This window comes from Danio aesculapii, chromosome 13 (assembly GCF_903798145.1).
Source record: "Danio aesculapii chromosome 13, fDanAes4.1, whole genome shotgun sequence".
Taxonomy (NCBI): Eukaryota; Metazoa; Chordata; class Actinopteri; order Cypriniformes; family Danionidae; genus Danio; species Danio aesculapii.
In genome coordinates this window covers 10,956,802-10,984,426 of record NC_079447.1, presented here as the reverse complement: position 1 = coordinate 10,984,426, position 27,625 = coordinate 10,956,802, and the positions used below count along the sequence as shown (strand labels likewise).

At 33.9% G+C, this 27,625-nt stretch overlaps 2 protein-coding genes and 1 non-coding gene across 4 annotated transcripts in view; 1 reads left to right on the top strand and 2 right to left on the bottom strand.

Annotated features, from left to right (window-relative positions):
- Positions 1-4,346, bottom strand: part of LOC130240101 (kynurenine 3-monooxygenase) — a 29,125-nt gene extending 24,779 nt beyond the window's left edge. The window contains exons 1-2 of the mRNA XM_056471516.1: positions 4,214-4,346; positions 363-432 (exon numbers count right to left, since the gene is read on the bottom strand). Of these exons, the coding sequence (XP_056327491.1) occupies positions 363-432; positions 4,214-4,291 (148 nt within the window). The 5' untranslated portion in view covers positions 4,292-4,346. The remainder of the gene's footprint in view (positions 1-362; positions 433-4,213) is intronic.
- Positions 4,347-6,946: 2,600 nt separating this feature from the next.
- Positions 6,947-7,018, bottom strand: trnah-gug (transfer RNA histidin (anticodon GUG)). Its single transcript has one exon. It is a non-coding gene; the product is annotated as a tRNA-His (tRNA).
- A 1,826-nt stretch (positions 7,019-8,844) lies between these two features.
- Positions 8,845-27,625, top strand: part of ide (insulin-degrading enzyme) — a 39,250-nt gene continuing 20,469 nt past the window's right edge. The window contains exons 1-10 of one of the 2 annotated variants that reach the window (XM_056470305.1): positions 8,845-9,106; positions 11,145-11,329; positions 15,837-16,044; positions 17,948-18,117; positions 19,799-19,921; positions 20,292-20,404; positions 22,489-22,651; positions 24,278-24,370; positions 24,449-24,540; positions 26,631-26,711. In XM_056470305.1, the coding sequence (XP_056326280.1) occupies positions 9,072-9,106; positions 11,145-11,329; positions 15,837-16,044; positions 17,948-18,117; positions 19,799-19,921; positions 20,292-20,404; positions 22,489-22,651; positions 24,278-24,370; positions 24,449-24,540; positions 26,631-26,711 (1,263 nt within the window). In that variant the 5' untranslated portion in view covers positions 8,845-9,071. The remainder of the gene's footprint in view (positions 9,107-11,144; positions 11,330-15,836; positions 16,045-17,947; positions 18,118-19,798; positions 19,922-20,291; positions 20,405-22,488; positions 22,652-24,277; positions 24,371-24,448; positions 24,541-26,630; positions 26,712-27,625) is intronic. The other variant, XM_056470304.1, reaches the window with a different exon arrangement.

Here is a 27,625-nt window from a genome sequence, read left to right as displayed (position 1 = left end):
CAAGAGAACTGCTGCACTGCTATCCACAGTGTCTGTACTCAGACCCGGGATTCAGGAGGAGAGAAGTCCTCCTCATTTATAGTGTTTATGTAAACATGATTATCTTTATAATAATACAAATTGTGGTTATGTGTATATGAAATTATGATTAACAACTGTAGCAGGGCATTAAATCACTGTTTATTTCTTTGCATTTTAAGTTAGTAAACTATAAAATCAAGTGTCTCCTCACGCATGTCTCATTTTGTGAGTCTGCAGTCAGCGCTCTATGCCCATCATGGAGCTTTTTTTTTTAATTCTGAGGTACACTTGAACCGAAATAGGGGGGTTTCATGGCCCTTTAAGATAGATCATGCATTCACCTTCCCGAGATTCATAGACTTCAACGTCAAAACCTCGTTTGGCAAGAAAGCAGGCGTTCAAAGATCCAACCTAAATTGGCAGGGTTAGAAAAAGAAATGCATTATGACAATAATATATGTTAATGCACTAACAAAAACAAAATGATCAAAGTGATTTAGTTTTTTCTCAATATATACCATGACAATATTATTGAATACATTGAAATGTATTTTGAGTGCAGTGTAAACACATAGCATGATAATTAATCATTTATTAGCATATACATTTTGTTGAAATGTAAAAACTGTTGAAAGTAAAAAAAAAAAAAAAATAGGTTAAGTGTCAGAAGCCCTAAAATATATGTTATGTTTTAGGGCTTCTGACACATGATCTATTTTTTTTACTTTACTATGAGCTTTATTAAAGTAAGAGGAATAATAGTCATGAAGAGATCTGAACACTTTCTCATGAATTTTATCATTTTATTAAAAAGAAAAGGAATTGCTAAACTTTCTCAGACCCAAAGTTGCAAAGCTGTAATAATCAACAAATGTCACAGTATCAGACTATATTTAAACTCCATCTTACAAAGACTCAGTTGTACCACAATCATGTTGCACTGCTTGCTTCAGCCTTAAATACCTCTTTTGCACAATATACTGCACAACATTGTTCAGTCTCATGTACTTGTAAAGCCTGTCTTATGTGTATAGTTAGTATCTTATAGTATAGTGTATGTATAGTGTATGTTAGCATAGTATATGTTGTTGATTTTTTAAAATATCTCTTATGTCCAGTGTTGTGTTTGTATTTATGATTAATTTATGTAGCACCATTGTTGTGACATTTCACTCCTCTGTATGTCCACACATGTAGCAGAATGGCAATAAAGCTCAACTTGACTTGACGACATTTACTTACAGTATTTTTGTGCTTTGTGCATGCCAAGTGCAATATTAGTCATCAAATTTGATCATATGAGAAGATCAAAACATTAATGGAGACTTTCACTCTAAAGTAAGTTTGTGCAACAATATCTATATTTGAGTTAAAGTAAAAATGGAGTGCAATGGAATGCAGTATTTTTTATTTATTTTTTTACATTGTAGCCCTTTGTGTTGTATTGTAACTGCATTAAATGAAACAGCTTTTCCCCACTCAGACTACACTTCATGCGCTATGACAAAGCAAAAAAGAACATTTTGCAAACTGAATAAAAAACATTATTAAAATATATTCAAAATAAATAACGGAAACAATTAACACCATAAATCATAACCTCAAGTAATTTGCAAAAAAGCACATGAAAGACTTTCAAACTGTGAGAAACAATGTTCACCTTCACAGTTATCAAAGATTAAGTATGGAGGGTTGGTGAATTTATGTGGGGGGAAATTTTCAATTTAAAGCTGTTTGACGTAAAGCTGAAACATAACTGCTTTAACAATTTCATATATTGACACTGAGAATTGGCCCGTAGTCAGGGGGGTTCGGGTGGTTCGGAAGACCCACCCCTCACTGACAAAGGTCCATAATTTATCCCATACATGAGCTTATTTGTGCTATTTTGACTGCTATGCCATCATGGTGAAAATAACCCATAGAAAATGCTTTAAGACCAAGCGGAATCGTCTGTTGGCTGTCTCTTCGGTGTAACTTCAGCTAATCAGTTTTGGCCAATGCTAACAAATATTTTTAATGAGTACAACACGAAACATATTACATAATACAACACTTATTAAGAAAAAAAACAACCACCCCTTTCACTAGGCATATAAATGCATGTTTCATATAAATGCATGTTTATGTTGTATAATGTCACACAGGGTCACATACAGCAGTTGAAGTCAGAATTATTTGCCCCCCATTGATTTTTTTTTCTTATTTTTAAAATATTTTATAAATGATGTTTAACAGAGGCGACGCAGTGGCGCAGTAGATAGTGCTGTCGCCTCACAGCAAGAAGGTCGCTGGTTTGAGCCTTGGCTGGGTCAGTTGGCGTTTCTGTGTGGAGTTTGCATGCTTTCCCTGCATTCGCGTGGGTTTCCTCCGGGTGCTCCGGTTTCCCCCACAGTCTAAAGACATGCGGTATAGGTGAATTGGGAAGGCTAAATTGTCCGTAGTGTATGAGTCTGAGTGAGAGTGTATGGATGTTTCCCAGAGATGGGTTGCGGCTGGAAGGCTATCTGCTGAACATGTGCTGAATAAGTTGGAGGTTCATTCTGCTGTGGCGACCCCGGATTAATAAAGGGACTAAGGCGAAAACAAAATGAATCAATGAATGAATGTTTAACAGAGCAAGGAAATGTTCACAGTATGTCTGATAATATTTTTTCTTCTGGAGAAATTCTTATTCATTTTATTTTGGCTAAGATAAAAGCAGTTTTTACTTTTTTAAAAGCCATTTTAAGGTCAAAATTATTAGCTTCTTTAAGCTAGATTTTTTTTCCATACAGAACAAATATCATTATACAATAACGTGCCTAATTACCCTAACCTGCCTTGTTAACCTAATTAACCTAGTCATTTACATTTACAGTTACATTTACATTTACATTTAGTCATTTAGCAGACGCTTTTATCCAAAGCGACTTACAAATGAGGACAAGGAAGCAATTTACACAACTATAAAAGAGCAGCAGTGAACAAGTGCTATAGACAAGTTTCAGGTGTGTAAAGTCTAAGAAGCTAAGCATTAGTAAATTTTTTTTTTTTTTTTGGAGAGAGAGAGAGAGAGAGAGAGAGAGAGAGAGTACAGTTAGTGGTATAGCCAGAGAGGCAGTTAAGATTAGGAAGGAAAGTGGAGACTAAACAGTTGAGTTTTTAGTCGTTTCTTGAAGACAGCAAGTGACTCTGCTGTTCTGATGTAGTTAGGGAGTTCATTCCACCAACTCAACAAAAACAATTCATTCATGTTGTCCCAACATAAATTGATTAAGTTAACTCAACACTTTTAACAGATTTATGTGAATTGAACATAAAAAATTTAGTTGGCCCAATGAAATGTGTGCTCATATTGCTTCGTTTACTCAAATGGATTAAGTTCACAGTACTCATTAGGATAAGTTTTTGTACTTAAATGGTTTGTTGCAATTGGTTTCCCCAAATGGTTTGAATTATTGTAACTTATTGGGTTTTAAAGTGTGTGAATGCACTGATAGACATCTTAAGGATTCACAAAACACATTTCTTGTAAAATAGGTTTCTATATCAGCATGTAGCCTAAAAAAAAGAAAAATTAGACATAATTTGTACAGTTTGGCCTGCAGTAACTAAAATAATTACTAAATATCCTTCACTGAAAATGTATACATTTTATTAATAAATTAGGTGTAATTTAAATACAATTATAAATTTGATTCACTGAAGCATGTATTACCAAACTATTACCGAATCTAATGTATAATTCACACACTGGTATCATTTTACTTAATTAAAAAAGGTATTTTAAATCAATTTGTCGACATTTCACGGAGCACTAGCATTTACATAACCATTGAGCACACTAAAATACATTACAACTCGACTTTGCTGTCTTTAGATGCCAGTGTGAACACATAAGATGGAACATTAACAGAGTTTAATAACCTTTCTGGTAATCATTCACGTGTTCTAAGTTTAGTAATGACTATCTCTGGTTAGCAAAGATTACATTTAAAAAATAAAATAACTCTAAACTGTGTTACATTAGCAAATACCATGTAACCAGAGAAACTTAAAACTTCAGACAACAAATGTAACTTTTACTTTCATTTTTCACTCATTGATTCATCAAAAAAATCTTATATTTGATAGAAATCGTATTAGATGGTACTAAATTGAGAGCATTGTTAGATATGTAATCATGTCATTAAGATGAAGTGATTCTCACCAAACCGCCTCCCACCACCGCGATCACTTTCCTCTTACTGTTGGTGGATTGGGGTGGATGTGAGAAAGCAGCCTCCATGTTTGACTCTTCTGAAATGATATATCAATAAAGAGGGTCTGCTGGCCTGCGACTGACTGGGTTCATGTGAGTTTTAAAGCAGGGTTTTGTGGTTATGAAGGAGGAGCGACACAAAGTCAAACATCGACCAGTAGGATCAGCATGTGCATCAGACCTTCAGTCAGTCCGTGTGATGATCAAACTTCACACACTTTTTCTGAAATGGCCAGACAGAGTCGTGAAATTTAAAAACAATCCTTTTTATTTTACCTAAATGTGTGTTTATTCATTGTATGTAATAACACGACAAACAACAGAAGTGACATAAGGAAACTACCGGGTTTTGATATTCATTTCAAGGATGTGTTTGATTTCTATTCTTAGAAATGGCAATATCGCCATCTAGTGGAAGTGTTTAATAATACATGGCTTCTTCGATTTTTGGGTGAAACGCATGAGATCACAAGGAATGATAAATCCAGATACACAGGACTGATAATGATAATGACTGATAAACAATAAGAGAGGGGGTGAACATAGGAGTAAATAATAAAAAATTAAAAGGCGGCATGGTGGCTCAGTGGTTAGCACTGTCGCCTCACAGCAAGAAGGTCGCTGGTTCAAGTCCCAGCTGGGCCAGTTGCCGTTTCTGTGGGGAGTTTGCATATTGTTGCCGTGGTTGGCCTAAAAATTTTAGGCAGCCAGGATTTTTTACAGTGTAGTGTGTATGTGTGTGTGTGCGTGCGTGCGTGCGTGTGTGTGAGCGTGCGTGCGTTTTATGCTGGTTAGTAGTTGTCAGTTCTGCAACCTCTGAAATAGAGACTAAGCTGAAGGAAAATTAATGAATGAATGGAAGGAAGAATGAATGAATGAACGAACGAATTAATTAATTAATTAATTCATTCATTCATTCATTCATTCATTCATTCATTCATTAATTCATTCATTCATTCATTCATTAATGGAAGGAAGGAAGGAAGGAAGGAAGGAAGGAAGGAAGAAAGGAAGGAAGGAAGGAAGAAATAATGAATGAATGAATGTAAGAAAGAATGATTGAATGAATGAATGAATGAATGAATGGAAGAAAGAAAGAAAGAAAGAAAGAAAGAAAGAAAGAAAGAAAGAAAGAAAGAAAGAAAGAAAGAAAGAATGAATGAATGAATGAATAATAACAATAAAAAGTGATTAAAAGTTTTAAATGGTGCTCCGGTTTCCCCCACAGTCCAAAGACGTGCGGAATAGGTGAATTGGGTACGCTAAATTATCTGTATGTAAATGTGAGTTTGTATGGGTGTTTCCCAATGATGGATTGCAGCTGGAAGGGCATCTGCTGCGTAAAACATATTCTGGATAAGTTGGTGATTCATTCAACTGTGCCAACGCTGGATTAATAAAGGGACTAATCCGAAAAGAAAATGAATGAATGAATGAAATCTAACAGCATGTCATTATTTTTGTTATTAATTTGCAATAGAGACATTGTCAAAGCTTTCATTGCTAATAAAAAAGACGTTTTAGTATGTTCATGAACAAAATATTTACTTCACAAAATATAAAAATTAACAAGATATATTTTTTCTTTTGATAAAAAAGTGCAAATAACATCTTTTAAAAGAAAGCCAATAATTAACATTACTTTGCACAAATAAAAAAGAGGCGAGATTGCTCTTCCTTGTGAGTACAAAAAGCAAATACTGCGTATGACTCTTAATAAATTTAGACGAAGCTACTTTACATTGATACATTGTGTAGATCGAGTATTTTTACATTGGTACATCAAGTATTTTAAAATGCACTTCTTTAACTTTATTCAGACTTATACCAATATTTCATACCAAATTTGTTCAATTAATGTTAAAAATTGCATTCCAAAATAATTTTCTTCTATTTAGGGGATATTTTATGTTTAGATAATAAAATGTGCCTAATATTTGAATTATTATAATAAGAGAGAATAAATATTTCAATGCCATTCATTTTTAATTCTGGAAATATCTGTAACACTTTATAATAATGGTCCATCAGGTAATATTAGTTAACAAATAAAACTAATATTCATTCATTCATTCATTCATTTTCCTTTAGCTTAATTTCTCATTTATCAGGAGTCACAGTGGAATTAACCGCCAACTATTCCGGCATTTGTTTTATGCAGCGGATGCCCTTCCAGTCGTAACCCAGTACTGGGAAAGTACGTACGTGACCAAACAATTAATTATAAATTTATTACGGTATTTATTCATCTTTGTTAACATTATGTTATTTAGGTTAAATAAAGTTAAGTAAAATAAAGTTAATTGGAGGTCTTCTTATTGATTAATTCATGTTAGTTAGTTAAAGTTTACACACTGTGCATTAACTATAATGTTAACAAGCACAGCTTTGGATTTTAATATACTTTCATTGCTTACAAATGAACATGTGGCGGTTCATTCCGCTGTGGCGACCCCAGATTAATAAAGGGACTAAACCGAAAAGACAATGAATGAATGAAAATGAACATGGCTTTAGTGTTAGCCGTCACGTCAGACAATATAACGCACCCACAACGTGATTAAGTGCTTGTTTATGATAATAAAACGTTGCTGTTTGTTGTTCCTTTATATCTATCGTGTTCTGTGAGTTGTTTAATCAATAAACTATAAAATAAAATGTGAAAATACTGAGACAAAAAACTGCCGTGACCCGGATTCGAACCGGGGTTGCTGCGGCCACAACGCAGAGTACTAACCACTATACGATCACGGCGTGCCACCTATCGGACGAGAAAATGGGCGAAATTAAGCAGCATGATGGTTACAGTAAACACATACAATGCTATTTTACAGATTTTGTTATTTAAAGACTACACTTTTAGGCTGTAGCTTTTCTTAAATATTATAAAACAAGTATCTTGATCATCACAAATGTAAATTCGACAGTAATTTACATAATTCAGAGTAACAAATCGCCTCATTTCGTTGTTTAATTTACTAATCTCCCAAACTGCTGATACATGCTCTTGGTGATCAATATCATAATATTCTGTGGTTATTTGGCATTGAAACGTAGCTTGTCAGGCGATCCACGGTGAAAGAATACTATAATAAATAGTGTTTCTGAACCGTACTATAGTGTATTATACTCTATATATTATAATATTTACAACACGTTATGAATGCTATAGCATATTGTACGGAACAATTTTGAATTGATAAACTGTATTTAATAGTTTTTACTACAGAAAACTGTGGTGTATTGTAGTAATATTTACTATAGTGTTTATTTATTCAGGTACTTTGATACATAATTTTGTCAACAAATGCATTAACAAATCATTTGAGAGCTTGACAACAGTTATTATGTTCAATATTCATTTAATTATTAACACTGTTTTTTCCACATATCGCAGGTTTTTTAAAAATGTTTTAGATGTCGAGGACCCCAAATGTTTAAGGCATCTCTAATCTATTGTTGTAAAAAGACTTAATTTATTCTGTGATCTAAAGAAGAGTCTAAAATATAAGGGTCAAAATAATTATTTGAATATTTAGTTTTTATTACATTTGTTTTCTTACTGTTGTACTTTTTATTTACCCATTTATTGATGAGTATTTTAATCCTCGAGATTTATATGAGATTTGTGTCCTTAATCAGGTGGACAGGATACTGGATGAGCCAACTCATTTTTTGTTTTCACATTATAAACTGCTTCCCCCTGGTAGGAGATATAGAGTCCCTAAGGTTGAACCGATTTAAGAAATCCTTTGTACCTGTTTCAGTTGGTTTATTTAACAAGAGTTTATCTTAATTAGCATTATAATTATTGTAAATACTGTATTTTGTATTGTTTTTATTGTTTGTTTTTATGGAATATCGACAGCAATGTGGTCCCCATAACAAATTTCCTGTCAAGAACAATAAAGTTTACTACTACTACTTTATAGACCATTTTGGTGAATGTAAACAGTATAGTCTCAATGGATTTGTTGTTTTACATTTTTTCATATATGAGTAGAGGTGAACGAGATGGCGGAGAATCTGCTAAAACTTGCTCAGAGAAAAGCTGTAATTAAATATAGTTTACTTCATGTTTAGTGAAGGGATTTATCGAACAGGCCAATTCATGGAAGGTTTGCAAAGAAGGTTCATGCTAACTTGTAAAAAATACAAAAATAGAGTATTTTATTTGAATACATTTGTGGCTGCTGTATTTTGTAGTTTATTTTGATACAGCTAGAAAGGAGTTATCTGATTTTAAAATGCATTTCAATGTATTTTTGCCCATCTCTGTATACAAGTACACTTACAGTTTCCCAGTGTAACATATAATCAGGCACGTGCACAGATAGGGCTCAACCGATCTAAGTCTTACAAAATAAATTCTGTATCAGGTATATTCATCATTCTTTTTCTCAACTAGTAAGTCAACAGTGACAGCTGGACGCTTAACTCGGGGGTCTCTTTAAATACTCTCCGCTAAACCGGGGTGTGGGTGTGGTTTGTTTCGTAACGTCAATCACACACACAAGGCGTGACTAAGCAATTTCAACAACTTCAGTTAAACAAAGCAGTATCGAAAACCTATTTGTTTCGAAAACTCGTTTCATATGCGTATATATTTTACATAATTTCTTCTATTTTATTACATTTAAATTCACGAAATGTACATAAAGCTGCTGTGCGTGCTCTGAGATTGATTGGTTACGTCTGCAGAAATCATGGCGTCCTGACGTCTTAAGCGGAGTTTTGTTATCCAGCACTGAAGTATGCAGAAATGTGTTAGCCGGTGGGCCTTTACAGCGAGTTATCTTCCGATTTTATGATATTGTCCACGGTTTTCAGTCGAAGTATTAGGTAGGTGTTACATATTTGCTCTGCTTTTCACACGTTTCAGCGAGCGGCCCGGTTTCCTGGCGTCAGGCTCGTGTTTCGCTGTCGCGCGCGGTAGCTTTAGCTCACGATGACACAATATATTTCACCATGTCATGACGTGTGTATTTTTAATGTTTTAACTTGAAAATGTCTGAGTCTTAAGAATTTTGCTTTGGGTTTCGTGGAACTCAACGTTAAGTTAATCTAAAAACACGCTAAAACGCCGACTGGATTGTTTAAACTGGACTAAACTTGAGCTAAAAGCAAACAAATTCACCGAAACTACGCCAATATACCAACAGTAATCCTAAAATAAACTTAACCTTCAACGCACCCGTAAACCAAACAGATTAAACTAACATTTCAGCTCAAGCATTAAAGTTTCACTTAAAGTGAACTTGCACTTGAATTGAACCACTCTAGTGGACTGGACGTTTCAAATGAACTATTGGACTGTAAATTACTGACACTTCACGTTTGACATGTAAGCTAAGGCAAGTACTTTTTAAACGAAACATTTGCATTTAAACTAATTTTAAAATCAACGTGAGATCTAAATTTAAATGAGAACCTTTTTGTACTAAATTGGTTCTTTCTTTATTGCTGATTTTGTTGCATAAGAGTTGAGCCAGAGTTTTTATTGTTTGTGAATTTATTTACCCCTTTAAGATGTAGATATGTAGATTACTAATTTAAAGAAGATATTTAGCTAAACCGAGGTCTTTTGGTGGTCCTCAAAAAGCTCCAGGTTATCTCATAGTTGGTCTAAGCTCCATCGTTATATTTTGCATGAATAGCTAGGGCTAGACAGAATCTGCGAACATTTTTTTTTTTTTTTTTTGCTATTTCAGCTGAGAATTTTGTAAAAAATGATTGATTTTATGAATATGATGACTAAAAACTTAACATGTGAAATAAAAACAATACCTATTTAATGTTTACTATGCAAATCCAATTAGATCCACTTAATTGGTGAACCTAGCAAGTGTCTTATATAATATATCTACTAAAAGACAGAACATATTCTCATAGACTCGATGAGCTAAAAATCTGTGTGGGCCTAGGATTAGCCAAGAATGGATTGTATGGGTCAAAATTGTCGATTATACATTTTAAACATGTTTATGGGAAGTTTGTACATTTCCCATAATATCAATCTAGTATGCATCGCTAAGAACTTCATTTAAATGTGATTTTTGTATTTTTTTTAATTTAATTTTTTCCCACGTTATTGGATTTTTCTTTGCCCTCCGACTCCATATTTAGGATAGTTGAGTCTTGACCTAATATTGTCCAATCCTAACAAACCATACGCCAATTGAAAGCTTATTTAGCAAAAGTCAATATAACACTTATTTATACATCATTTGAAAGCTTATACTAACAAACCATATGTCAATTGAACACCCTAATGGTCGATTTATACTTTTATGCCAAAAAGAAATAAAGGTCATGTTTTATGAGGAAAAAATGTAAATTTCCTATCCTAAATATATCAAAATGTAGTATGCATCACTTAGAACTTAATTTAAAAGGTTTTTTAATTTACATTTACAACTTCACATGATTTGGATTTTATTTTTTTTTTACCCCCAAACTCCATATTTTAGAACCATACGTCAATTTCCAAAAAATATACATTTGTGGTTAATGGTCACAAATGAAGTTTTGAGAATCAAAAAGCAAAAACAGACAAAATTAAATCAACACACTCTGGTTTCTGATGATGCACTGAGGATGGTCTAACGTTTCAGTCTTATGCATCAGGACTTTTACGTTTCAGACTATCATGACTGTCACAACCATTTGCAGAGGTTGTCAATTAAACATGTTTTTTTTTGCACAGATCTACAATTTTGCTTCATCAATCTTTAATATATTGTCACAACTGGAGCCGTGTGTATTAATTTATTAAGCATGCATGTTTTTGTCTTGCATTTTAAAAATTACAGTTTACTAAAGAGTTCGTTTGATAGTAGCTGACCTGAATGAATTCTAAATGCATTTTTTGTTTGTCCAGACGTGTGTCGACTCTGTCCTTCACAATGAGTGATCCGGCTGTCAAGAGGGTGGTGAGTGATATCATTCGCTCTCCAGAAGACAAACGGGAGTATCGAGGACTCGAGTTTACAAATGGTCTAAAAGCCATTCTCATCAGTGACCCCACCACTGACAAATCATCAGCTGCCCTGGACGTCCACATGGGTAAACCAGAATAGGCTTTCTGTTGTAAACAAATGTCGATATTCAATAGTTAGTTATATTCGGTTCAATTCAAGTTTATAGACCCTTTTCACATTTCTGAGTTTCTCAGTAGCGGAAGGCGTCATATCTGGGTTAACTTGGACTGTAGGGAAGGAGAGTATAACAAATACATTTCTGCAATCCTATTTGCTGAAATAATCAAAGAAAAATCCTCAATGGTGTTGTCAAGACTTTCGGAAAAAGGAAAAAAAATTGTGGGCGACTGATAACTGCAGTCAGAAGAGAGAATGTCAGATTTACACTCAGCCCCATAGATGCTGCATTAGAAACACCTTGCATAAGCGGTAATTTTGTTTTTTGTTTTTTGGCACAAAGATGATCATGCATTCATAAATGTTTGTAGGTTTTTAAAAAAAAAAAATTTAAATATGAAAAACTTTCAAGGATTTACGATTATGATGACCGCTAAACGCGTCATAACAGTCTTGTAAAAAGGGTCCATTTGTAAACTTAACTGAAATTGTTTCAAAGCAGCTTTACAATAGGTGCACATTGTTGCAAAAATCAAAATCAGAAAAGTTAAGGTTATTAGTTAGCCTAACTTCATTAGCTACTTATAACTAATAGCTTTAAACAGTTAAAGTTATTATAAATAAACATAGCTTACCTGTCGATGTATAGTATAGAAGTGACGTCTATGTGTACGTTCAATGAAGTGTATTTGTTCATGTCTATTATGTTGCACAATGTTGATATCATGGCCACCTCAAACTGCAGTGAATAGTTATTTATATTTAATCTTTTAGTGTGCCTTTTAAATAATATTAATTTTGTTGTATTGGCAGTGGATGTACCAAGTTCTTGACGGCTAAATAGGTGATTTATTTCCAGCCTTTTGTTCGGTAACTCTTTACATTACAGGTTCCGTTTGTTAACATGAGTTAAGCTTAAGTCAATAACTATGTTTTCAATATTGCGAATTAACTTCATGCGCAAAGCTAGATTAACTTTATATGCAAAACTGGATTATCGCATGAAAGACGCGCAAATAAAGCAGTTCTTCCATCCAACGAGTCAAAGAGAACAAAATCATCACTTCCTGATTAACGCCAAATATCAACAGTAAAAACGGAATTTGCTGCGGTAGGAGAACCTGCGTGAATCTTTTCTTCATTTAATAAATGACTTGCACCTCAAAAGGCAATGCTGACATGCAGTGAACGTGCGGTGGCATGAGACGCGGAGCACAGACGCTCTTGATTCTGGAGGTAATTAATAATATAATAACACTAATACTGAAATGGTGAAAGCATTTTAGAATGACCAAAACAACATTTCAGATGTTAAAATGTACTCAACCTGCTGGTTTATCCATTCACACAATTTAAATAATCAATTGATCTCTTATAACAAAATCACATCACAAAATCATTTTTTTAATGAGCATACTGGAATTTGTACGGTAAAAGTGTTTCCATCGTAGTTTTCCATGCGCATCTTTTCTTATCAAATAAAAAGTTTATCCTACTCAGTTATGTGCATGTTTTTTATAAGCATTTTAAACATTTAAACGCATCTTAGTGTTTCCATCTACATTTTTTTAATTTTTTTTTTTATGAGGTTTAAAATGCAGATATAAAATGCACATAAAAATAGGTGGATGGAAACGTAGCCAACGTAAAGACGGCTGCAAAATGTTTTTAATAGTCTTCAGTATTGATTTCTTGATGCCTAAACACATTTAGAAATGTATTAAATGCAGTTAATATCTAATAAAATTGAGTTGTATTTTTTTAAAATTAACTTCCATGTATACCTAAAATATGGCTATTTCTATATACTAATCTATATATTACATATAACTAATGTTTGCTAGTTAGATTTTATTGTAAATTGTTACCTATTGTGCTTCATCATCTATTTGCATTTTAATTTATAACATTTACTTTAAACGTGTATATACAATAAAAAATACACTACTTTGTTAAACCTGTTAAAGCTGTTCAATATTGTGATAATACAATATATCATGTTAAAAGCTTTAGTCGTTAATTGCAACAATAAAATTTGAGACCCGGCAGAAGCCTTTTCTGTACTGTGTGCTGCATACGTCAGCTTAAAGCATCACTTCTCATATTAAGTACAGATCATTTATTACAAACCTGAAGGACATCATTAGTCATCATTACTGGCCCATAATAACTAATTGCCTCGGTCTGTCTAGTGTCTCTGTAGCTTTCCAATTTACAAAAAAGCAGTTTATAATAATCCCGACCTTGGCGACTGCCCTTGTCCTGGTTTTATGTCTTTGTTGCAGAGATACTCGTAAAACCTGTGAGTTTTGAATAATCTTGTTACTGAACACAGGCTGTTCTGTTGAAGCATAGCTCTCAAACTGGATTCCTGACGGGCCACAGCTCTGCACAGTTTTGCTCCAAACCTAATCAAACACTGCTGATCAACTAATAAAGATGTTCAAGACTACTATAGACTATTAAGCAGGAGTGAGTTTGAGCTGCTTGGAACTAAACTATGCAGAGCTGTGACCCTCCAGCAATTGAGTTTGAGACCATTGTGTTAAAGTAATTAAAGCCTTACTTGTGTCAACCTGAATCTTTTCAGCCCTACATTTAAGAAAAATTTACTTCAAACTATTAATTTGAATTACATCTGGAGGGCTGCCTATTATGTCAACACAGACTAATGGGTGGAGTTAACTGATGCCAGGAAATACTGCTTTTGACAACCAAATCACTGTATAACACATGCATGTAAAGAATGGCTCTTTGCATATGATTGTTGAAAGATAGACGTATATAGGTCAGATGTCATTGCTTATCTTTATTACACTGAAAAAATGATGTCTGCAAAAATGTTGCAATTTATTTGTGTTAAATTTAAACAAACTAATTAAATTGAATAATGTTCAACCTAATTTGTTTGTTTAAATTCAGTCCAAATAAATTGTTTACAACCCCTTAACGTAAAAATTTTTAGTAAATCCAAGGAATCATCTTTGAATAATTTTCTTCAGTGTATACTGTGAAAGAGCCTTTTGACATTTTCCCCACAAAAGCACAGTTGTAATCATTTTTATTTTTAAGACCGTGTTAATTCTGGATGCCATTTGGATTCAGTTTCTTTTGGGATGTCCAGATCCGATCACGTGATCGGAAATCGGGCCCGATCACACGGTTTCAGACTTGATCGGAATCGGACGTTACCTCCCGATTTATGTATATTCTCATTATTTTTAACACCTCTATAGTTAATGTGCCTCAGAATTAGACATCTTAAATTCACACAGAAGTGAACGAGTGTGGCACGCCATCACTTGGTTAGAGACACTATTGGTTAAATGCCGGCAAAGTAGAACACAGAAGCAGCTTGAAGCTGAAAGAGTATGTCAGCGGTCTGGAGGTATTATAAAGTTAATAACGACAACACTGCCATAGCAAACTGTGAGATAAGTAAACTTGGGATTGCCTGCCAGGTATTTTAAGTTAAGGTGCTATTTGCTTTTATATTAGACCTATTTATTTTTATTAGAGTTGTTGAACGTTAAAAGAAGGTGAATTAATAAAAAAAAATAAGGAGCATCCTGGATCTGTTTCTTCGCACTTCTTTATTCTTTTTTTTTAATATGTATCGGATTGGGTTTCGGTATCGGTAGATACTTCAAATCAAATGACTCTGACTCGGGCAAAAAAACCTGATTGGTACATCCCTAATTTTTATTATAGGTTAATTTGGTTTTAATCTTGGCCAGGACACTCTTGTAAAATAGGTTTTTAATCTCAACGTGCTTTTTCTCCTGGTAAAATAAAGGCTATAATAATAAAAAATAATAATTGATGGCACTTATTTAAAAAAAAAAAAAAAAACTGCCAGAGAGGTTGTAAATAGTCTAAATAATTCATAATATAACATCTGACTTGTGCTTTTTGTCTCAATGGTTGCAAACTTGTTTGACAGTAGATATTCTTTTTATTTTAGACATTAGGTCTAATAGTACAAAAAGACAGACAAAACAATACAAACTACACAAAATACATTTAAAAAAGACAGGCCAATATTTCATCTAAGTTCACTGAAGGGTTTGTCAACAACATTAAAATGCTATTCTGAGACCTCTTCAATCTATAGATAAACATAGGGATCAAATTTCACATCAAAGCAAAAAATGATCAACTCTTACCTTACAAAATAGTATATTATGATGTAATCAAAATTGTGCGTTTAGGTTACATTGATGCATACTTTTGTGTAAACACGTATTCAAGTAAGCAAAAAGTACTGTAAATATGCCTGAACCTGCAGTGATGGTGTAAATAAGTAGACTCGATTTACAAGTTTGCCGAGCACTATAGATTTCCAGTGCAAGTAAACAGGATTTTCTTGTTTGTTTTTAATAGATGGATCGATCAATAGATAGAAAGATAGACAGACAGATAGAAAGATAGACATAGATGGATCGATCACTCATTTTCTTTATGCTGTCTTGCAGGCTCTTTATCAGATCCTGAGAACATTTCAGGCCTGGCCCATTTCTGCGAGCATATGCTGTTTCTGGGCACTGAGAAGTATCCCAAAGAGAACGAGTACAGCCAGTTTTTGAGTGAGCACGCCGGCAGCTCGAATGCTTTCACCAGCGGAGAGCACACCAATTACTACTTTGATGTATCCCATGAGCATCTGCAAGGGGCATTGGACAGGTAAATGCACTCCAAAAAAAAAAAACAAGCATTTAGTGAATTATTAAAGAGTCATCTGGAACACTGGTCTGTTTTTAGACTGTTTGCACTTATGAAAGGGCGAAAAAGGGTTCAGACTTTCAGGTGTCACCGTGTCTGTCGGTGTGGAGTTACATTTCCAGTAGGAATCAGGTTGCTGGGATATAGAGAGACATGAGAGTTTCCTCAGGAGCCCATCTGTTCCTGTGACCCAGAGCGCCACCTGCGCATTGAAACGTTTGAATGATTCATGATTAATCTCCAACAACTGGGTCATGACTCAGAATTTTATTAGCAGAATTTCAAGTGTGTTCAGACTGGATGCTTTCAGAAAGAGACCTGTTTGGACAAGTACAGAAAGAGCTGTATGTGTTTGATATCAAACAGATTGGATGCTGAAACACACCTGCACACACTCCTTTGTGATTTTTCTTCGGTCAGTTGGTGTGCATGTTGGTGTTTTGCAGTTAACGAAAGTAATTTCCGTGATAGAATACAAATTTGACACAATTTGCATGTGGTTTTGTAATGCAATATTGGATATGTGACATAAAATTTTGAGAAGATAATCCTGTTTATAGCATAAACAAATTCACAATTATCAGTATTTTAATAAATTGCTAAGAGATGTTGTGAAGAGTGACGCATATCACTGTTGGTTTCCTAACAAGTTTAATGGTTTTCAAATAACAAATGCAACGTTTAAATGCTAAAGTATATCATTTTCATTACTGACGTTAATAAGCATAATCCAGATAATTGTGATGTGGTTAGACTGATGGTATTTTAAAACATGTTACATGTAGCATTGCATGCTTACAGTGTTGTCGATTTCTTCAGTTAAATAGAAAGAGGCTAACATGGGCTCTGAGAACAATATTGAACGTATTAATCACCACTGTATATTATTGTTTTGTTCTTTTTTTAGTAGTTTGAATACTTCCACATGTCTCGCATAATTCCTGTTTGTATTTACTGAATTTAACTTGGTATTATGATTTACAAAAAATAATAAAAAATTTTTAATCGGTCTATTCACAAGTGGACAAGCACTTGGAAAAAACACTAAAAATAGTTGCAAAATATGCAAAACACTCAATGTTACTAGTCCTGATTCTAGCAGAAACCACATCATTTCGCATAGATTTGCAGATATCAGTGCAGAAATGAATTGGTGCCCCTTGTGTCCTTTTTCTTTTGTATGCAAATTGCACAAACTTATTGCAATATTACATTAAAGCATCTGTAAAGGCTAATACATGCTGGCGTAAAAATAAATGGTAATACTTTATTTTGATGGTCCATTTGAGTATTAGTAGACTGTAGTTTAATATCTGTTGATACTGCGGCTAAACAGACATTTAACTGACTAATAAAAAAACTTTGCAAGTACATGTCAACTTACCCTAACCCCAACCTAACAGTCTACTTGTAATCTAATGAGAATTAGTTGGCATGTACTGCAGATGAAATGCAACTTAATTCAACAATGGACCATCAAAATAAAGTGTGACCAAATAAACAAACATCAAATGGATGAAATTAAAACACCAAGTGTAAATGGAAATGTTTCCATCTACTTTTAATTTTCAACTATAAAGCATCTTAATGTTGTAAAGATGTCCTTGGGTGTTTTTTTTTTTTTGGTTTGTTTTCTTGCATATGAATTAACAATGTAGACCATCATGTCACTTTCAGCAGTGTTCATGTCAGAGGCACTGATATATACTGTATGTTTATTTGCATGGCAGTTGCCAGTCATGTCAATTTGCATGTTTCAAGTTCAGATTTTATTCAAATTACTTTTAGCTTGACTATGAATTGTTCTGCAGCTGTAGGCTGACACCATCTAAAGAGACATAAATGGTGTCTGACTTTATCACAGATTTGCCCAGTTCTTCCTCTGCCCCCTGTTTGATGAGAGCTGTAAGGACCGTGAGGTGAACGCAGTGGACTCTGAACATGAGAAGAACCTCATGAATGACGCATGGCGGTTGTTTCAGTTGGAGAAAGCCACTGGGAACCCAAAACACCCTTTTAGCAAGTTCGGAACTGGTATGGAAGATCTGCTTTTATGTAGATGTTGTCCTGTTGTCTCTAAGATAATGTGAAATGCTGCTCTAAATGTGGTTTATCTTTTACTCCTAGTAAAGGGCCATACAAAAGCTGGAGGATAATGTTTAGGTCGATTTAGCCTAATCTTCTTTCAACAGATTTATCTGTGCTCAAAATAGCCAGATGGTGGCGGCCTTGAGTTATATAAGACGTGCTTAGGGGGGAAAAAGCTATTTTTGTTCCGTCTTTACACATGTTAACCAGCAACATTCTGAGAAGAGCAGATGTACATTCAGTCAAGTGAATGCTGTCAAGCAAATGTGTTATTTGGAAATAAAATCACCCATTTTATATTAACACCATAAAATCAAACCTTTCGGTCACATGAAGTCATATATAAGAATGTACTTTTTTCCATTTAAATCCCACCTACCACTGGTTTAATAAAACAGAAGCTCAATAATCATATGAACACCATATAAAACAAACAGCATTATTTACTTCACTTTTTGATCTTGTTAGGTCTGAATCCTTAGTGAAGGTTATATGTTTACAGTTAGGGCTGCACAATATTGGAAAAATCTAACCGTTTGATATTTTGTTTTGCTGTGATTTAATATATAGATTTGAATAGCTCTATTTGGGATTATTTTATTCATTTAGGTCAACTGATGATGAATCTTTTCTATGCAGTGCATAAAATAGAATAAATGACAAGCATGTATCAAAAAAGAGCAAAAATAGTTAAACAGTGCATCACAAAGTACAATAAATTTAATGGTTTAATAAAATAATGATGATGTTTTTGTTTAAATGACATAATTTAAGGTTTTAAATGAGTGTGTGTGTGTGTGTGTGTATATATACATTTCTATTACAGACATTGATAACCGCATTATCCAGATAATAGTGTCGTTTAAAACCGATTATACTTTGAAGCATGTAACATGTAGTATTGCTTGTTTGCCATTTTGTACATTTCTTCAGTTGATTGAAAGACACTAACATGGGCTCTTAGAACAATATTGTACATATTAATTACCACTGTGTGTTTAATATATATATTTGTAAAATAATTTAAAAACTTGCCCATGTCTAGCATAAATTCCTGTTTATATTAGTGGATTCTCATTTTTTGGCACCCTTAAGTTTGCAAAGTGTCAATTTTGCTGTATTATCCTCACTAGATTATCATAGGATTACAGTAACTTCCCTCTTTCTAGATTCTGCTTAAAAATTGGTCAAACTTTGCTACACGAGAGATTTATAGCTTTTAAACATGGACAAATAATTGTCTACTCCTGGTAAAATTTGTAATAAAATTGTGAAGCTGTGGTGTGTTTTGTTAAAAATTTTTTATTTTATTTTATTTTTTTTTTTGCCCAACTACCATAATAAGGCCTTAAGTGTAGCAATACAATGCACAAAGTACAATGACTTGTAAAATAACATGGTCATTGTATAAATTATTTAAATAATAGTAATTTAATAATACTTTTAATCTTTAATAAACAATCTAATTTTGCGATGTGACTATTGCAGCTACACACATTGCAGTATCGATGCTTAAACAATATATTGTTCAACCCTATTTACAGTTGCCCACATTTTTGGTACAAATTATTCTAAAGCTGATCTCTTTTCCATTCATTTGTGTGTTGCACTTTATTTTTTTTTTCAGGCAATAAGTTAACCCTTGAGACCAGGCCATCTCAACAGGGCATTGATATCCGTGAGGAGCTGCTAAAGTTTCACTCTACCTATTATTCCTCCAACCTGATGGGATTGTGCGTGTTAGGCAGAGGTCAGTCCTGGCTACAATACCTTGATTTCTTATACTCTCCAGTAGTAGAGGTCAAAATATGTTTTCTTGTTTAGTTTACCAGCCTTTGCCATTCGTTTTGTACAATAAAAAAAATAACATCGGAATCAGATTTTTGGATGTAAATGTAGCTGACAGCAAATGCAATAACCTGTTGCTTTATTCAAGGCCTGGCAGATTTCTCAATTCGCTCTGTCTGACGCTGAATGTTTCATGGGATCTGTCTTGTTCTTTGTCATTCTGTTGATTGATTCATGGTTTGTTTTTGCAGAGGCTTGTATGTTTTATAAAGGGTACAGTGGTGATTTGTTTGCGCTTTGAGTTTGACATTGCGTCTCGCACATCTTAACAGAGACGCTGGATGATTTGACGTCAATGGTGGTGAAGCTTTTTGGAGAGGTGGAGAACAAGAATGTCCCTGTCCCAGAATTCCCTACACATCCTTTCCAGGAGGAACACCTGAGGGTGAGATCTAAACCCCAATCGTCAAATGTTTGTAGTATGAGGTTTTTGATTGCATTTTAAAAAAAAAAACTTTTTTTTTTTTAATTTGTATGATTTGTTTTGCCCAGTTTTTTTTGCAAGAAACTTTTACTTGGAATTTGGATGAATTGTTTTCAGAACTGTATGAAATAAAACAAATGATGATTTTATTTTTTTTTTTACTCAAACACATGCATAATAAATTCAGTACATCCAAAGGCAGGGCTTGAAATTAATCTTTTTTACCTTGGTAGCACTGGTGCTCCCAACTTCAAAGATTTAGGAGCGGCACACGAAATGAATGAGCACCTTTGCAAATTGTATAATAAAGAATTTATTGTATTTGAAAACAACATCAATCAGGATGAACAGATCCGAAACGACCATCTAACTAATTCTGTTATAACTTCTTGATATTTGCGCAATAATTCCAAAATGATTGTCCAATAATTATGAAATATTAATGATGTCTGTGATGACAAAAATACTAACAATGAATTACTTTTCTCATTCTCATGCCATCTTGAATGTGCTTGTGTTTGAAATCTGCTGTAAAGAGGCTGTTACTTTATGAAAAATAAATCTATGGTTTGCATCAAACAAAAATTAAGCATTGCAGTAAGAAATATATGTTTGGCACTATTCTTTTTATATGCATGCTAATCTGTAACCGTGCACGCTCAAGAAAACTGCACATTTTAAATGCAGTCTCAATATGTGCTGATTTACACCTTTCTGTGTTTCTGGAAAAAAGTCAGGTGACCCAATATATGAATGGTGCAGAGCAGGATTCTCGTGACTGCCTGCACAATACCATTCTTTGTCATGAGCTGCCGTATCCGTTAACTTTGTATACATCATCATCAAAGAAGCTCGAATTTACTGTGTTAGATTCTATATTCTATACTGTGTTAGATTCGGCCATTTTGCGTTGAATGCAATGCATCAAGATTTGGGCCATTAAACAGCTGATCCACTCTGATACTCTCAGCACTCTTTCCGAAAACACACTCTCGACTGGCGGATCAACATTCACCACATGATAGCTATCATCGGTACCATTGTTTGTAACTTTAGGTGGGTTTGCAAACCTGTGTAGCCTACTTTTTATTGCGTCTTCCTCAGACTTCAGCCATTTGTATTTCCTGCGGCCATGAATGCTCCTTGTTTTTCTGTCAACAGAAAGCATTGAGTGATTGGAAAGCATTGAGCTAATATGCACCAATATAAGATCTACGCTGCAGAAAAAAAAAAAATCAAAACGGCACAAATTCTCCCAAATATATTATGAGGTCACATAGCCCAAATTTCAGGCGCATATGCTACCAAAATGGTCAATTTCGAGTCCCGGAAGGTACTGAGAATGTTCATATTGTCCCTAATTTTTGTTTTATTCAGTGTCATGATCATTCGGGTATGCTGATTTTACCACCAATCAAAATTCTTTTAAGGAAAAAAAAAAGGATTCGTTTTAAGTTAATCATTAAAGATGGTTTTGTTAAATTCCTATTGCAAAATTTATTATAACTGACTGTGACAGTATTAATAGTTTTTTTTTGTCTCTAAAAATTTAAACCGTAGGGTAAAGAGCTTAATAATCTTTTAATCTTGTTAAATGAATCATTCATTCATGCATTTATTTTCGGCTTGGTACCTTTTATTAATCAGGGGTCACCACAACGGAATGAACCACCAACTTATCCAGCATATGTTTTACAAAGCGGATGCCCTTCCAGCTGCAACCCAGCACTGGGAAATACTCATTCACACATGCACTACGGCCAACATGGTTTATTCAATTCACCTTTACTGCATGTGTTTGTACTGTGGGGGAAACCGGAGCACCCCGAGGAAACCCATAGGGAGAACGTGCAAACTCCACACAGAAATGCCAACTGACCCAGCTGGGACTCGAACAACACTGAGCCACTGTGTTGCCCCAATAAATGAATAATAGTTTAATTCTACTAGCACTAAACTCCTATTGTAGCTCACATTTTAATTAATGATCTCTGCTAATCGGGTTTCTTGGGTCTTCATCTCATATTATTGTCTGTTCTCCACAGCAATTCTATAAAGTCGTGCCAATCAAGGACATCAGAAACTTGTATGTGACCTTCCCCATCCCAGACCTGCAGAAGTACTACAAATCAAATCCGGGTCATTACCTGGGCCACCTGATTGGACATGAGGGTCCAGGCAGTCTTTTGTCTGAGCTCAAATCTAAAGGTGAGTCAACTTTTGCCTTTAAATTTAAGATAGATTACCCAAAAATGAAAATGTACATGCTATTTACTGAGTCAAGTGGTCCCATATCTTTGAGTTTGTTTATACTGTTGAACACTAAAGAAGATGTTTTGAATATAGTTTAAAACCTGTAACCACTGATCTAGTAGGAAAAATTCATGATCTGGAAGTCCGTTGTTAAAGGTTTTTAGCTTCAGAATGTCTTAGGGCTGTGCAATTAATCGATTTCGATTTTGGCTTCTAACGATTATGAAAAACCATTAATCGAGATAAATGATTATTCCATCATTTACTGCACCCTTTCCAGTTGTACAAATTTGTTGCTCTTAAAAGTGCGAACGAGGCCACATGCTTCCGTGTGTGTGTGTGTGCATATTCAGAAGCATGCCGTCAGCATTTGGTCTCATTCGCACACTGTGACGAGCAGAGCTCACACATCTAAAGTCATCTTAATGTGAGCGCTTTAATGGTCAAATAGGTGTCAAAACGTGGTGTTTAGTGATTATTCATATTAACCCTAATTTGTGTAATAAACAAACGAGTTCATCAAAAGACATGAGAAAGAGAAACCATTAAAGTGACCGCAATATTCCTGCTGCCGACTGTTTTTATGATTATTAATCAAAAAACAAAGAGAAAATCCCTCACTGCTCTTGACTGAAGGACTTTTGTAGCTAAAGTTTTTTCCTTACAGTGAAAATACTTAAAGCACAGTTTTTCATATTTTTATTCTTTTGTATTTATTTTTCTTTTCTTTGCAGGAAGGAAAAGAACAGTGTATATATGCAGTTGAAGTCAGAATTATTAGCTCTCCTGAATATTGGCAACCCTTTTCCCCCCAATTTCTGTTTAATGGAAAGATGTTTTTTCAACATTTCTAAACATAATAGTTTTATAACACATTTCTAATAACTGATTTCTTTTATCTTTGCTATGATGAAAGCACATAATTTACTAGATATTTTTCAAAATACAAGCAGTCAGATTAACATGTGATTTTAAAGGCTTAATTAGGGTAATTAGGCAAGTCATTGTATAACAGTAGTTTCTTCTGCAGACAATCAAATATATATTTTGCTTAAAGGGGCTAATAATATTGACTTTAAGTTTCAAAATATTTAAACCTGCTTTTATTCTAGCCTAAATAAAACAAATAAGCCTTTCTCCAGAAGAAAAAATATTATAGGAAATACTGTTAAAATTCCTTGCTCTGTTAAACATCATTTGGGAAATATTTATTGAACTAATTCTCAGCAGCGCTAATACTTTTGACTTCAACTGATCGTTTTAAATAATCGTGATTACAATTGACCAAAACAATAGTGATTTATGATTTTTCCCAAAATCGAGCAGCCCTAGAATGTCATTTTTTGTTCCCCAAAAGAAAGAAATTCCTAAAAGTTTGGATCAAATAAAGTTTGAGTAAATGATTACAGAATTGAGTTTTGGTGTGAACTATCCCTTCAGGAGCCCAAATGACAAAACAGACAAAATAAATTGAAGATATTTTGCCACAAAAGATTTTGAAGTTAGCATCTGACTTGTAAAACTGCTTTGATTCCTATATCTTAGCCTTGTGTTGTTCATGCATTCACTGTTTCTTCTCAGGATGGGTGAACACTCTAGTTGGAGGCCAGAAAGAAGGAGCCAGAGGATTCATGTTCTTCATTATTAATGTGGATTTGACAGAAGAGGGGCTCTGTAAGGACCTGGATGTTTTTTCTTATAAGAGTGTATGTTGATCAATATGTGTTTGAGCTATATTTCCCTTGTCTGTAGTGCATGTCGAGGATATCATCTTCCACATGTTTCAGTACATTCAGAAGCTGCGGACAGAGGGCCCTCAGGAGTGGGTCTTTCAGGAGTGTAAGGTACGAACGTGCTTCAGGGTTATGCTTAATGGTTATGAATTTTTATTTTATTTTTTTTTTAAATGCTCTTATTGTTTCAGAAAATTTTGATGCATGCATACATAGTGTTAGTAACCAAATACCAATCAAAGAAGCTATAAAAATATATACACATGAAGGGGAAATAAATAAAAATCTTCTTTGTAAAAAATAGTCTTTCTATTGCTATACAAGACGACATTTCCTTAATCCAGAGTGACAAAAATGGGCCATGATTACTTTGAGTGAATGGCAATCAGGCTCTTCGCTTGCAATAGACACAGGTTTATAAACTTCTGTTCGGATGTCTTCAGAGATGAGGCAGGTGGAAAGACCAAAAATACAAATTTTAGGGCAAACAGGGATTTCTTTACCAATAGTTTGAGATTTTACACCCATTAATTCTTTCCAAAAGGATTATAAGTGCTCACATTGCCAAACACAATGGAATAGTGTGCCTTTTGTAAGTCAAACATTTTTCACAAATGTCCAAAATATTTCTATTAAATTTATTTAACATTTCCGGTGTTGTACATGTTCTTCATCCAATTGTATTGGATTAGTTTAAAATGGGTATTGATCGATAATGTTTGCCCTTGAACACAACTTTCTTCCCATTCATTTTCTGTAACATCCATCTGAAAGTCATCCATCCAAGCCAGTCTTTTATGATTTGTAGATTTATTGGAAGCATTATTGAATTTGCTATATAGTGTAGAAATTTTGTGTTGGCACTAAGATTTTTAACTGCAATTTCTTCTAAGCTACTTAGTCTGGCACTGATATGAATGGATTTAGATCTTACAAAATTATGAATCCGAAGATACTTAAATAAGACTTTTTAACTATCTTTCATTTTTAAGGTCATCAGTATATTATCGTCATAAAGATCTGATATCTTTCGTAAGCCTTTCTGAAACCACAGCTTAAAGCCCATGTCTGATTTCCCTGGTACAAATAATGGGTTAGCCCAAATGGGAGAGAATTTAGATAATTTATTTAATGTTTAGAAATGTGGTTAAATTTGCATAAACTAATTAAGTGTGGTAGTGGACTTATGTCAGTATATATTAAATTGCAGAAAATGGAACTTCTCACTCACTGGTACACACAGACTTTTTGGGAATTAATTTGGTATAACTTATCAGAAATGCCAACTCAGTCTTTTATACAGCTGAGCAAATTAAATAGTCTTGGTTTATCTCTAATAAATTTGTAATGTATAAATATGAACACTGTTGTTCAATAGAATTACAGTGTAATATTAATAATTATCTAATTATGCAGTTTATTATGCAGTTTATATTATTATAATATTAATAAAATATTATTTATTTTACCTGAAATTTAAGACCATTATTAGTCCAATTTTTTTAATTAAAACTATAAACCCTTCCTCTGCAGCAATTCTTTTGACCAAAAGAACATTTTATTTATTTACATATTTACATTCAAGGGGTAAATTGTTGTATGTAAATATTTGATTGCCATTATTTTAAAATCTGTATTAAATCACAAAAAGCCAGAAAATGAAAAGTTAAGACTATTATTGCACAATTTGGGGGGAAAATCTAAAATTATATTTTAGAGCCTAGTTTACAGCTATTTTTTTATTATTATTTATTCATTCATTTTCTTTCAGCTTAGTCCCTTTATTCATCAGGGTTTCCATAGTGGAATGAACCGCCAACTTATCCAGCATATGTTTTGAGCAGCGGATGCTCTTCCAGCTGCAGCTCAGTACTGGCAAACATCCATACACGTTCACACACAAACACTATGGCCAATTTAGTTTATTCAATTCACCTATACCGCATGTGATTGTACTGTGGGGGAAACCGGAGCACCCGGAGGAAACACGCCAACACGGAGAACATGCAAACTACACACAGAAATGCCAACTGACCTAGCTGGGACTCGAATAAGCACCTTCTTGCTGTGAGGTGGCAGTGCTAACCACTTAGCCACTGCCCCTTTTATTAATTTTTTATTTAATTTTATTTTTTTTAACACTGCTAGTTTTTCATACAGTGCACATGACTGATTTGTCTCTACATTTTGTTTGTTTGTAGGATTTGAACACCGTGGCTTTCCGATTTAAGGATAAGGAACGTCCTCGTGGATACACGTCTAAAGTGGCTGGACTTCTACATGTAGGTGTCTCTCTCATGAAAGACATTAAAAGGTTGTCTCCATGGTTACAGTTGCTCATGTCATCAGGGTGCCGACTGTGTTGTGTCTGGAGATCAGAACCAGGGTTTCATTTTTAAGTGATTTTCTTTTTTTATTTAATTTTTATATACATTTTGGAATTGAATACTAGTGAATTCTGAACTGATGAAATAGCATTTCAAAGAAGGTGTGGAACATTATGCATCAGCACAAATTGAATGGTAGAATGTTACATTTTACTTTGAATTGGGGCTGGGCGATATGGCAAAAAAAATTATCACGATATCAGTCAATATCGATATTTATCACGATAAATGTCAAATCTTTTTATCTGTCAATTTTAAAGGCTTTTCAGCATGCCAATCCCTCGGTGCAGCTGATTTAACACATTTTGTAAAATGTTTTAACTGTCTGACAGTATAAATAATACAATTATTTTTCAGCAAGTTTAACAAAGGCATTACCCTACAACAAAAGCAAAAAAACTTCAACGGGTTTGGAACAAGAAAAGGTGAATTAATGGTCACTGAATTTTCATTTTTGGATGAACTTATCCTTTTAATGGTGAGTATGGTGAAGTATCTTTTTAGGATATTTTAGGGATGCTAACGATTACTCTGATCTATTGATTGTCAACAATTCTTTAATCAATAGACCTTATCGATGATTAAGCATGGACATTTAAAGATTATGTTATGCTTTGCGCTGTGAGATGCGTTCATGCATACTTAATCAAGTGTGTGCAGTTTATGGAGTCACTCAGTAGCTCCAGACTACTGAAGTTATTATTTTTTTTTATTTATTTTTTTTTTGGTCAACAATGTCTGTGACTGACCTTTTTTCCTTATTTATTTATTTTTGTGCAACGGACACTGTATGGCTGTAAGCTTGTACT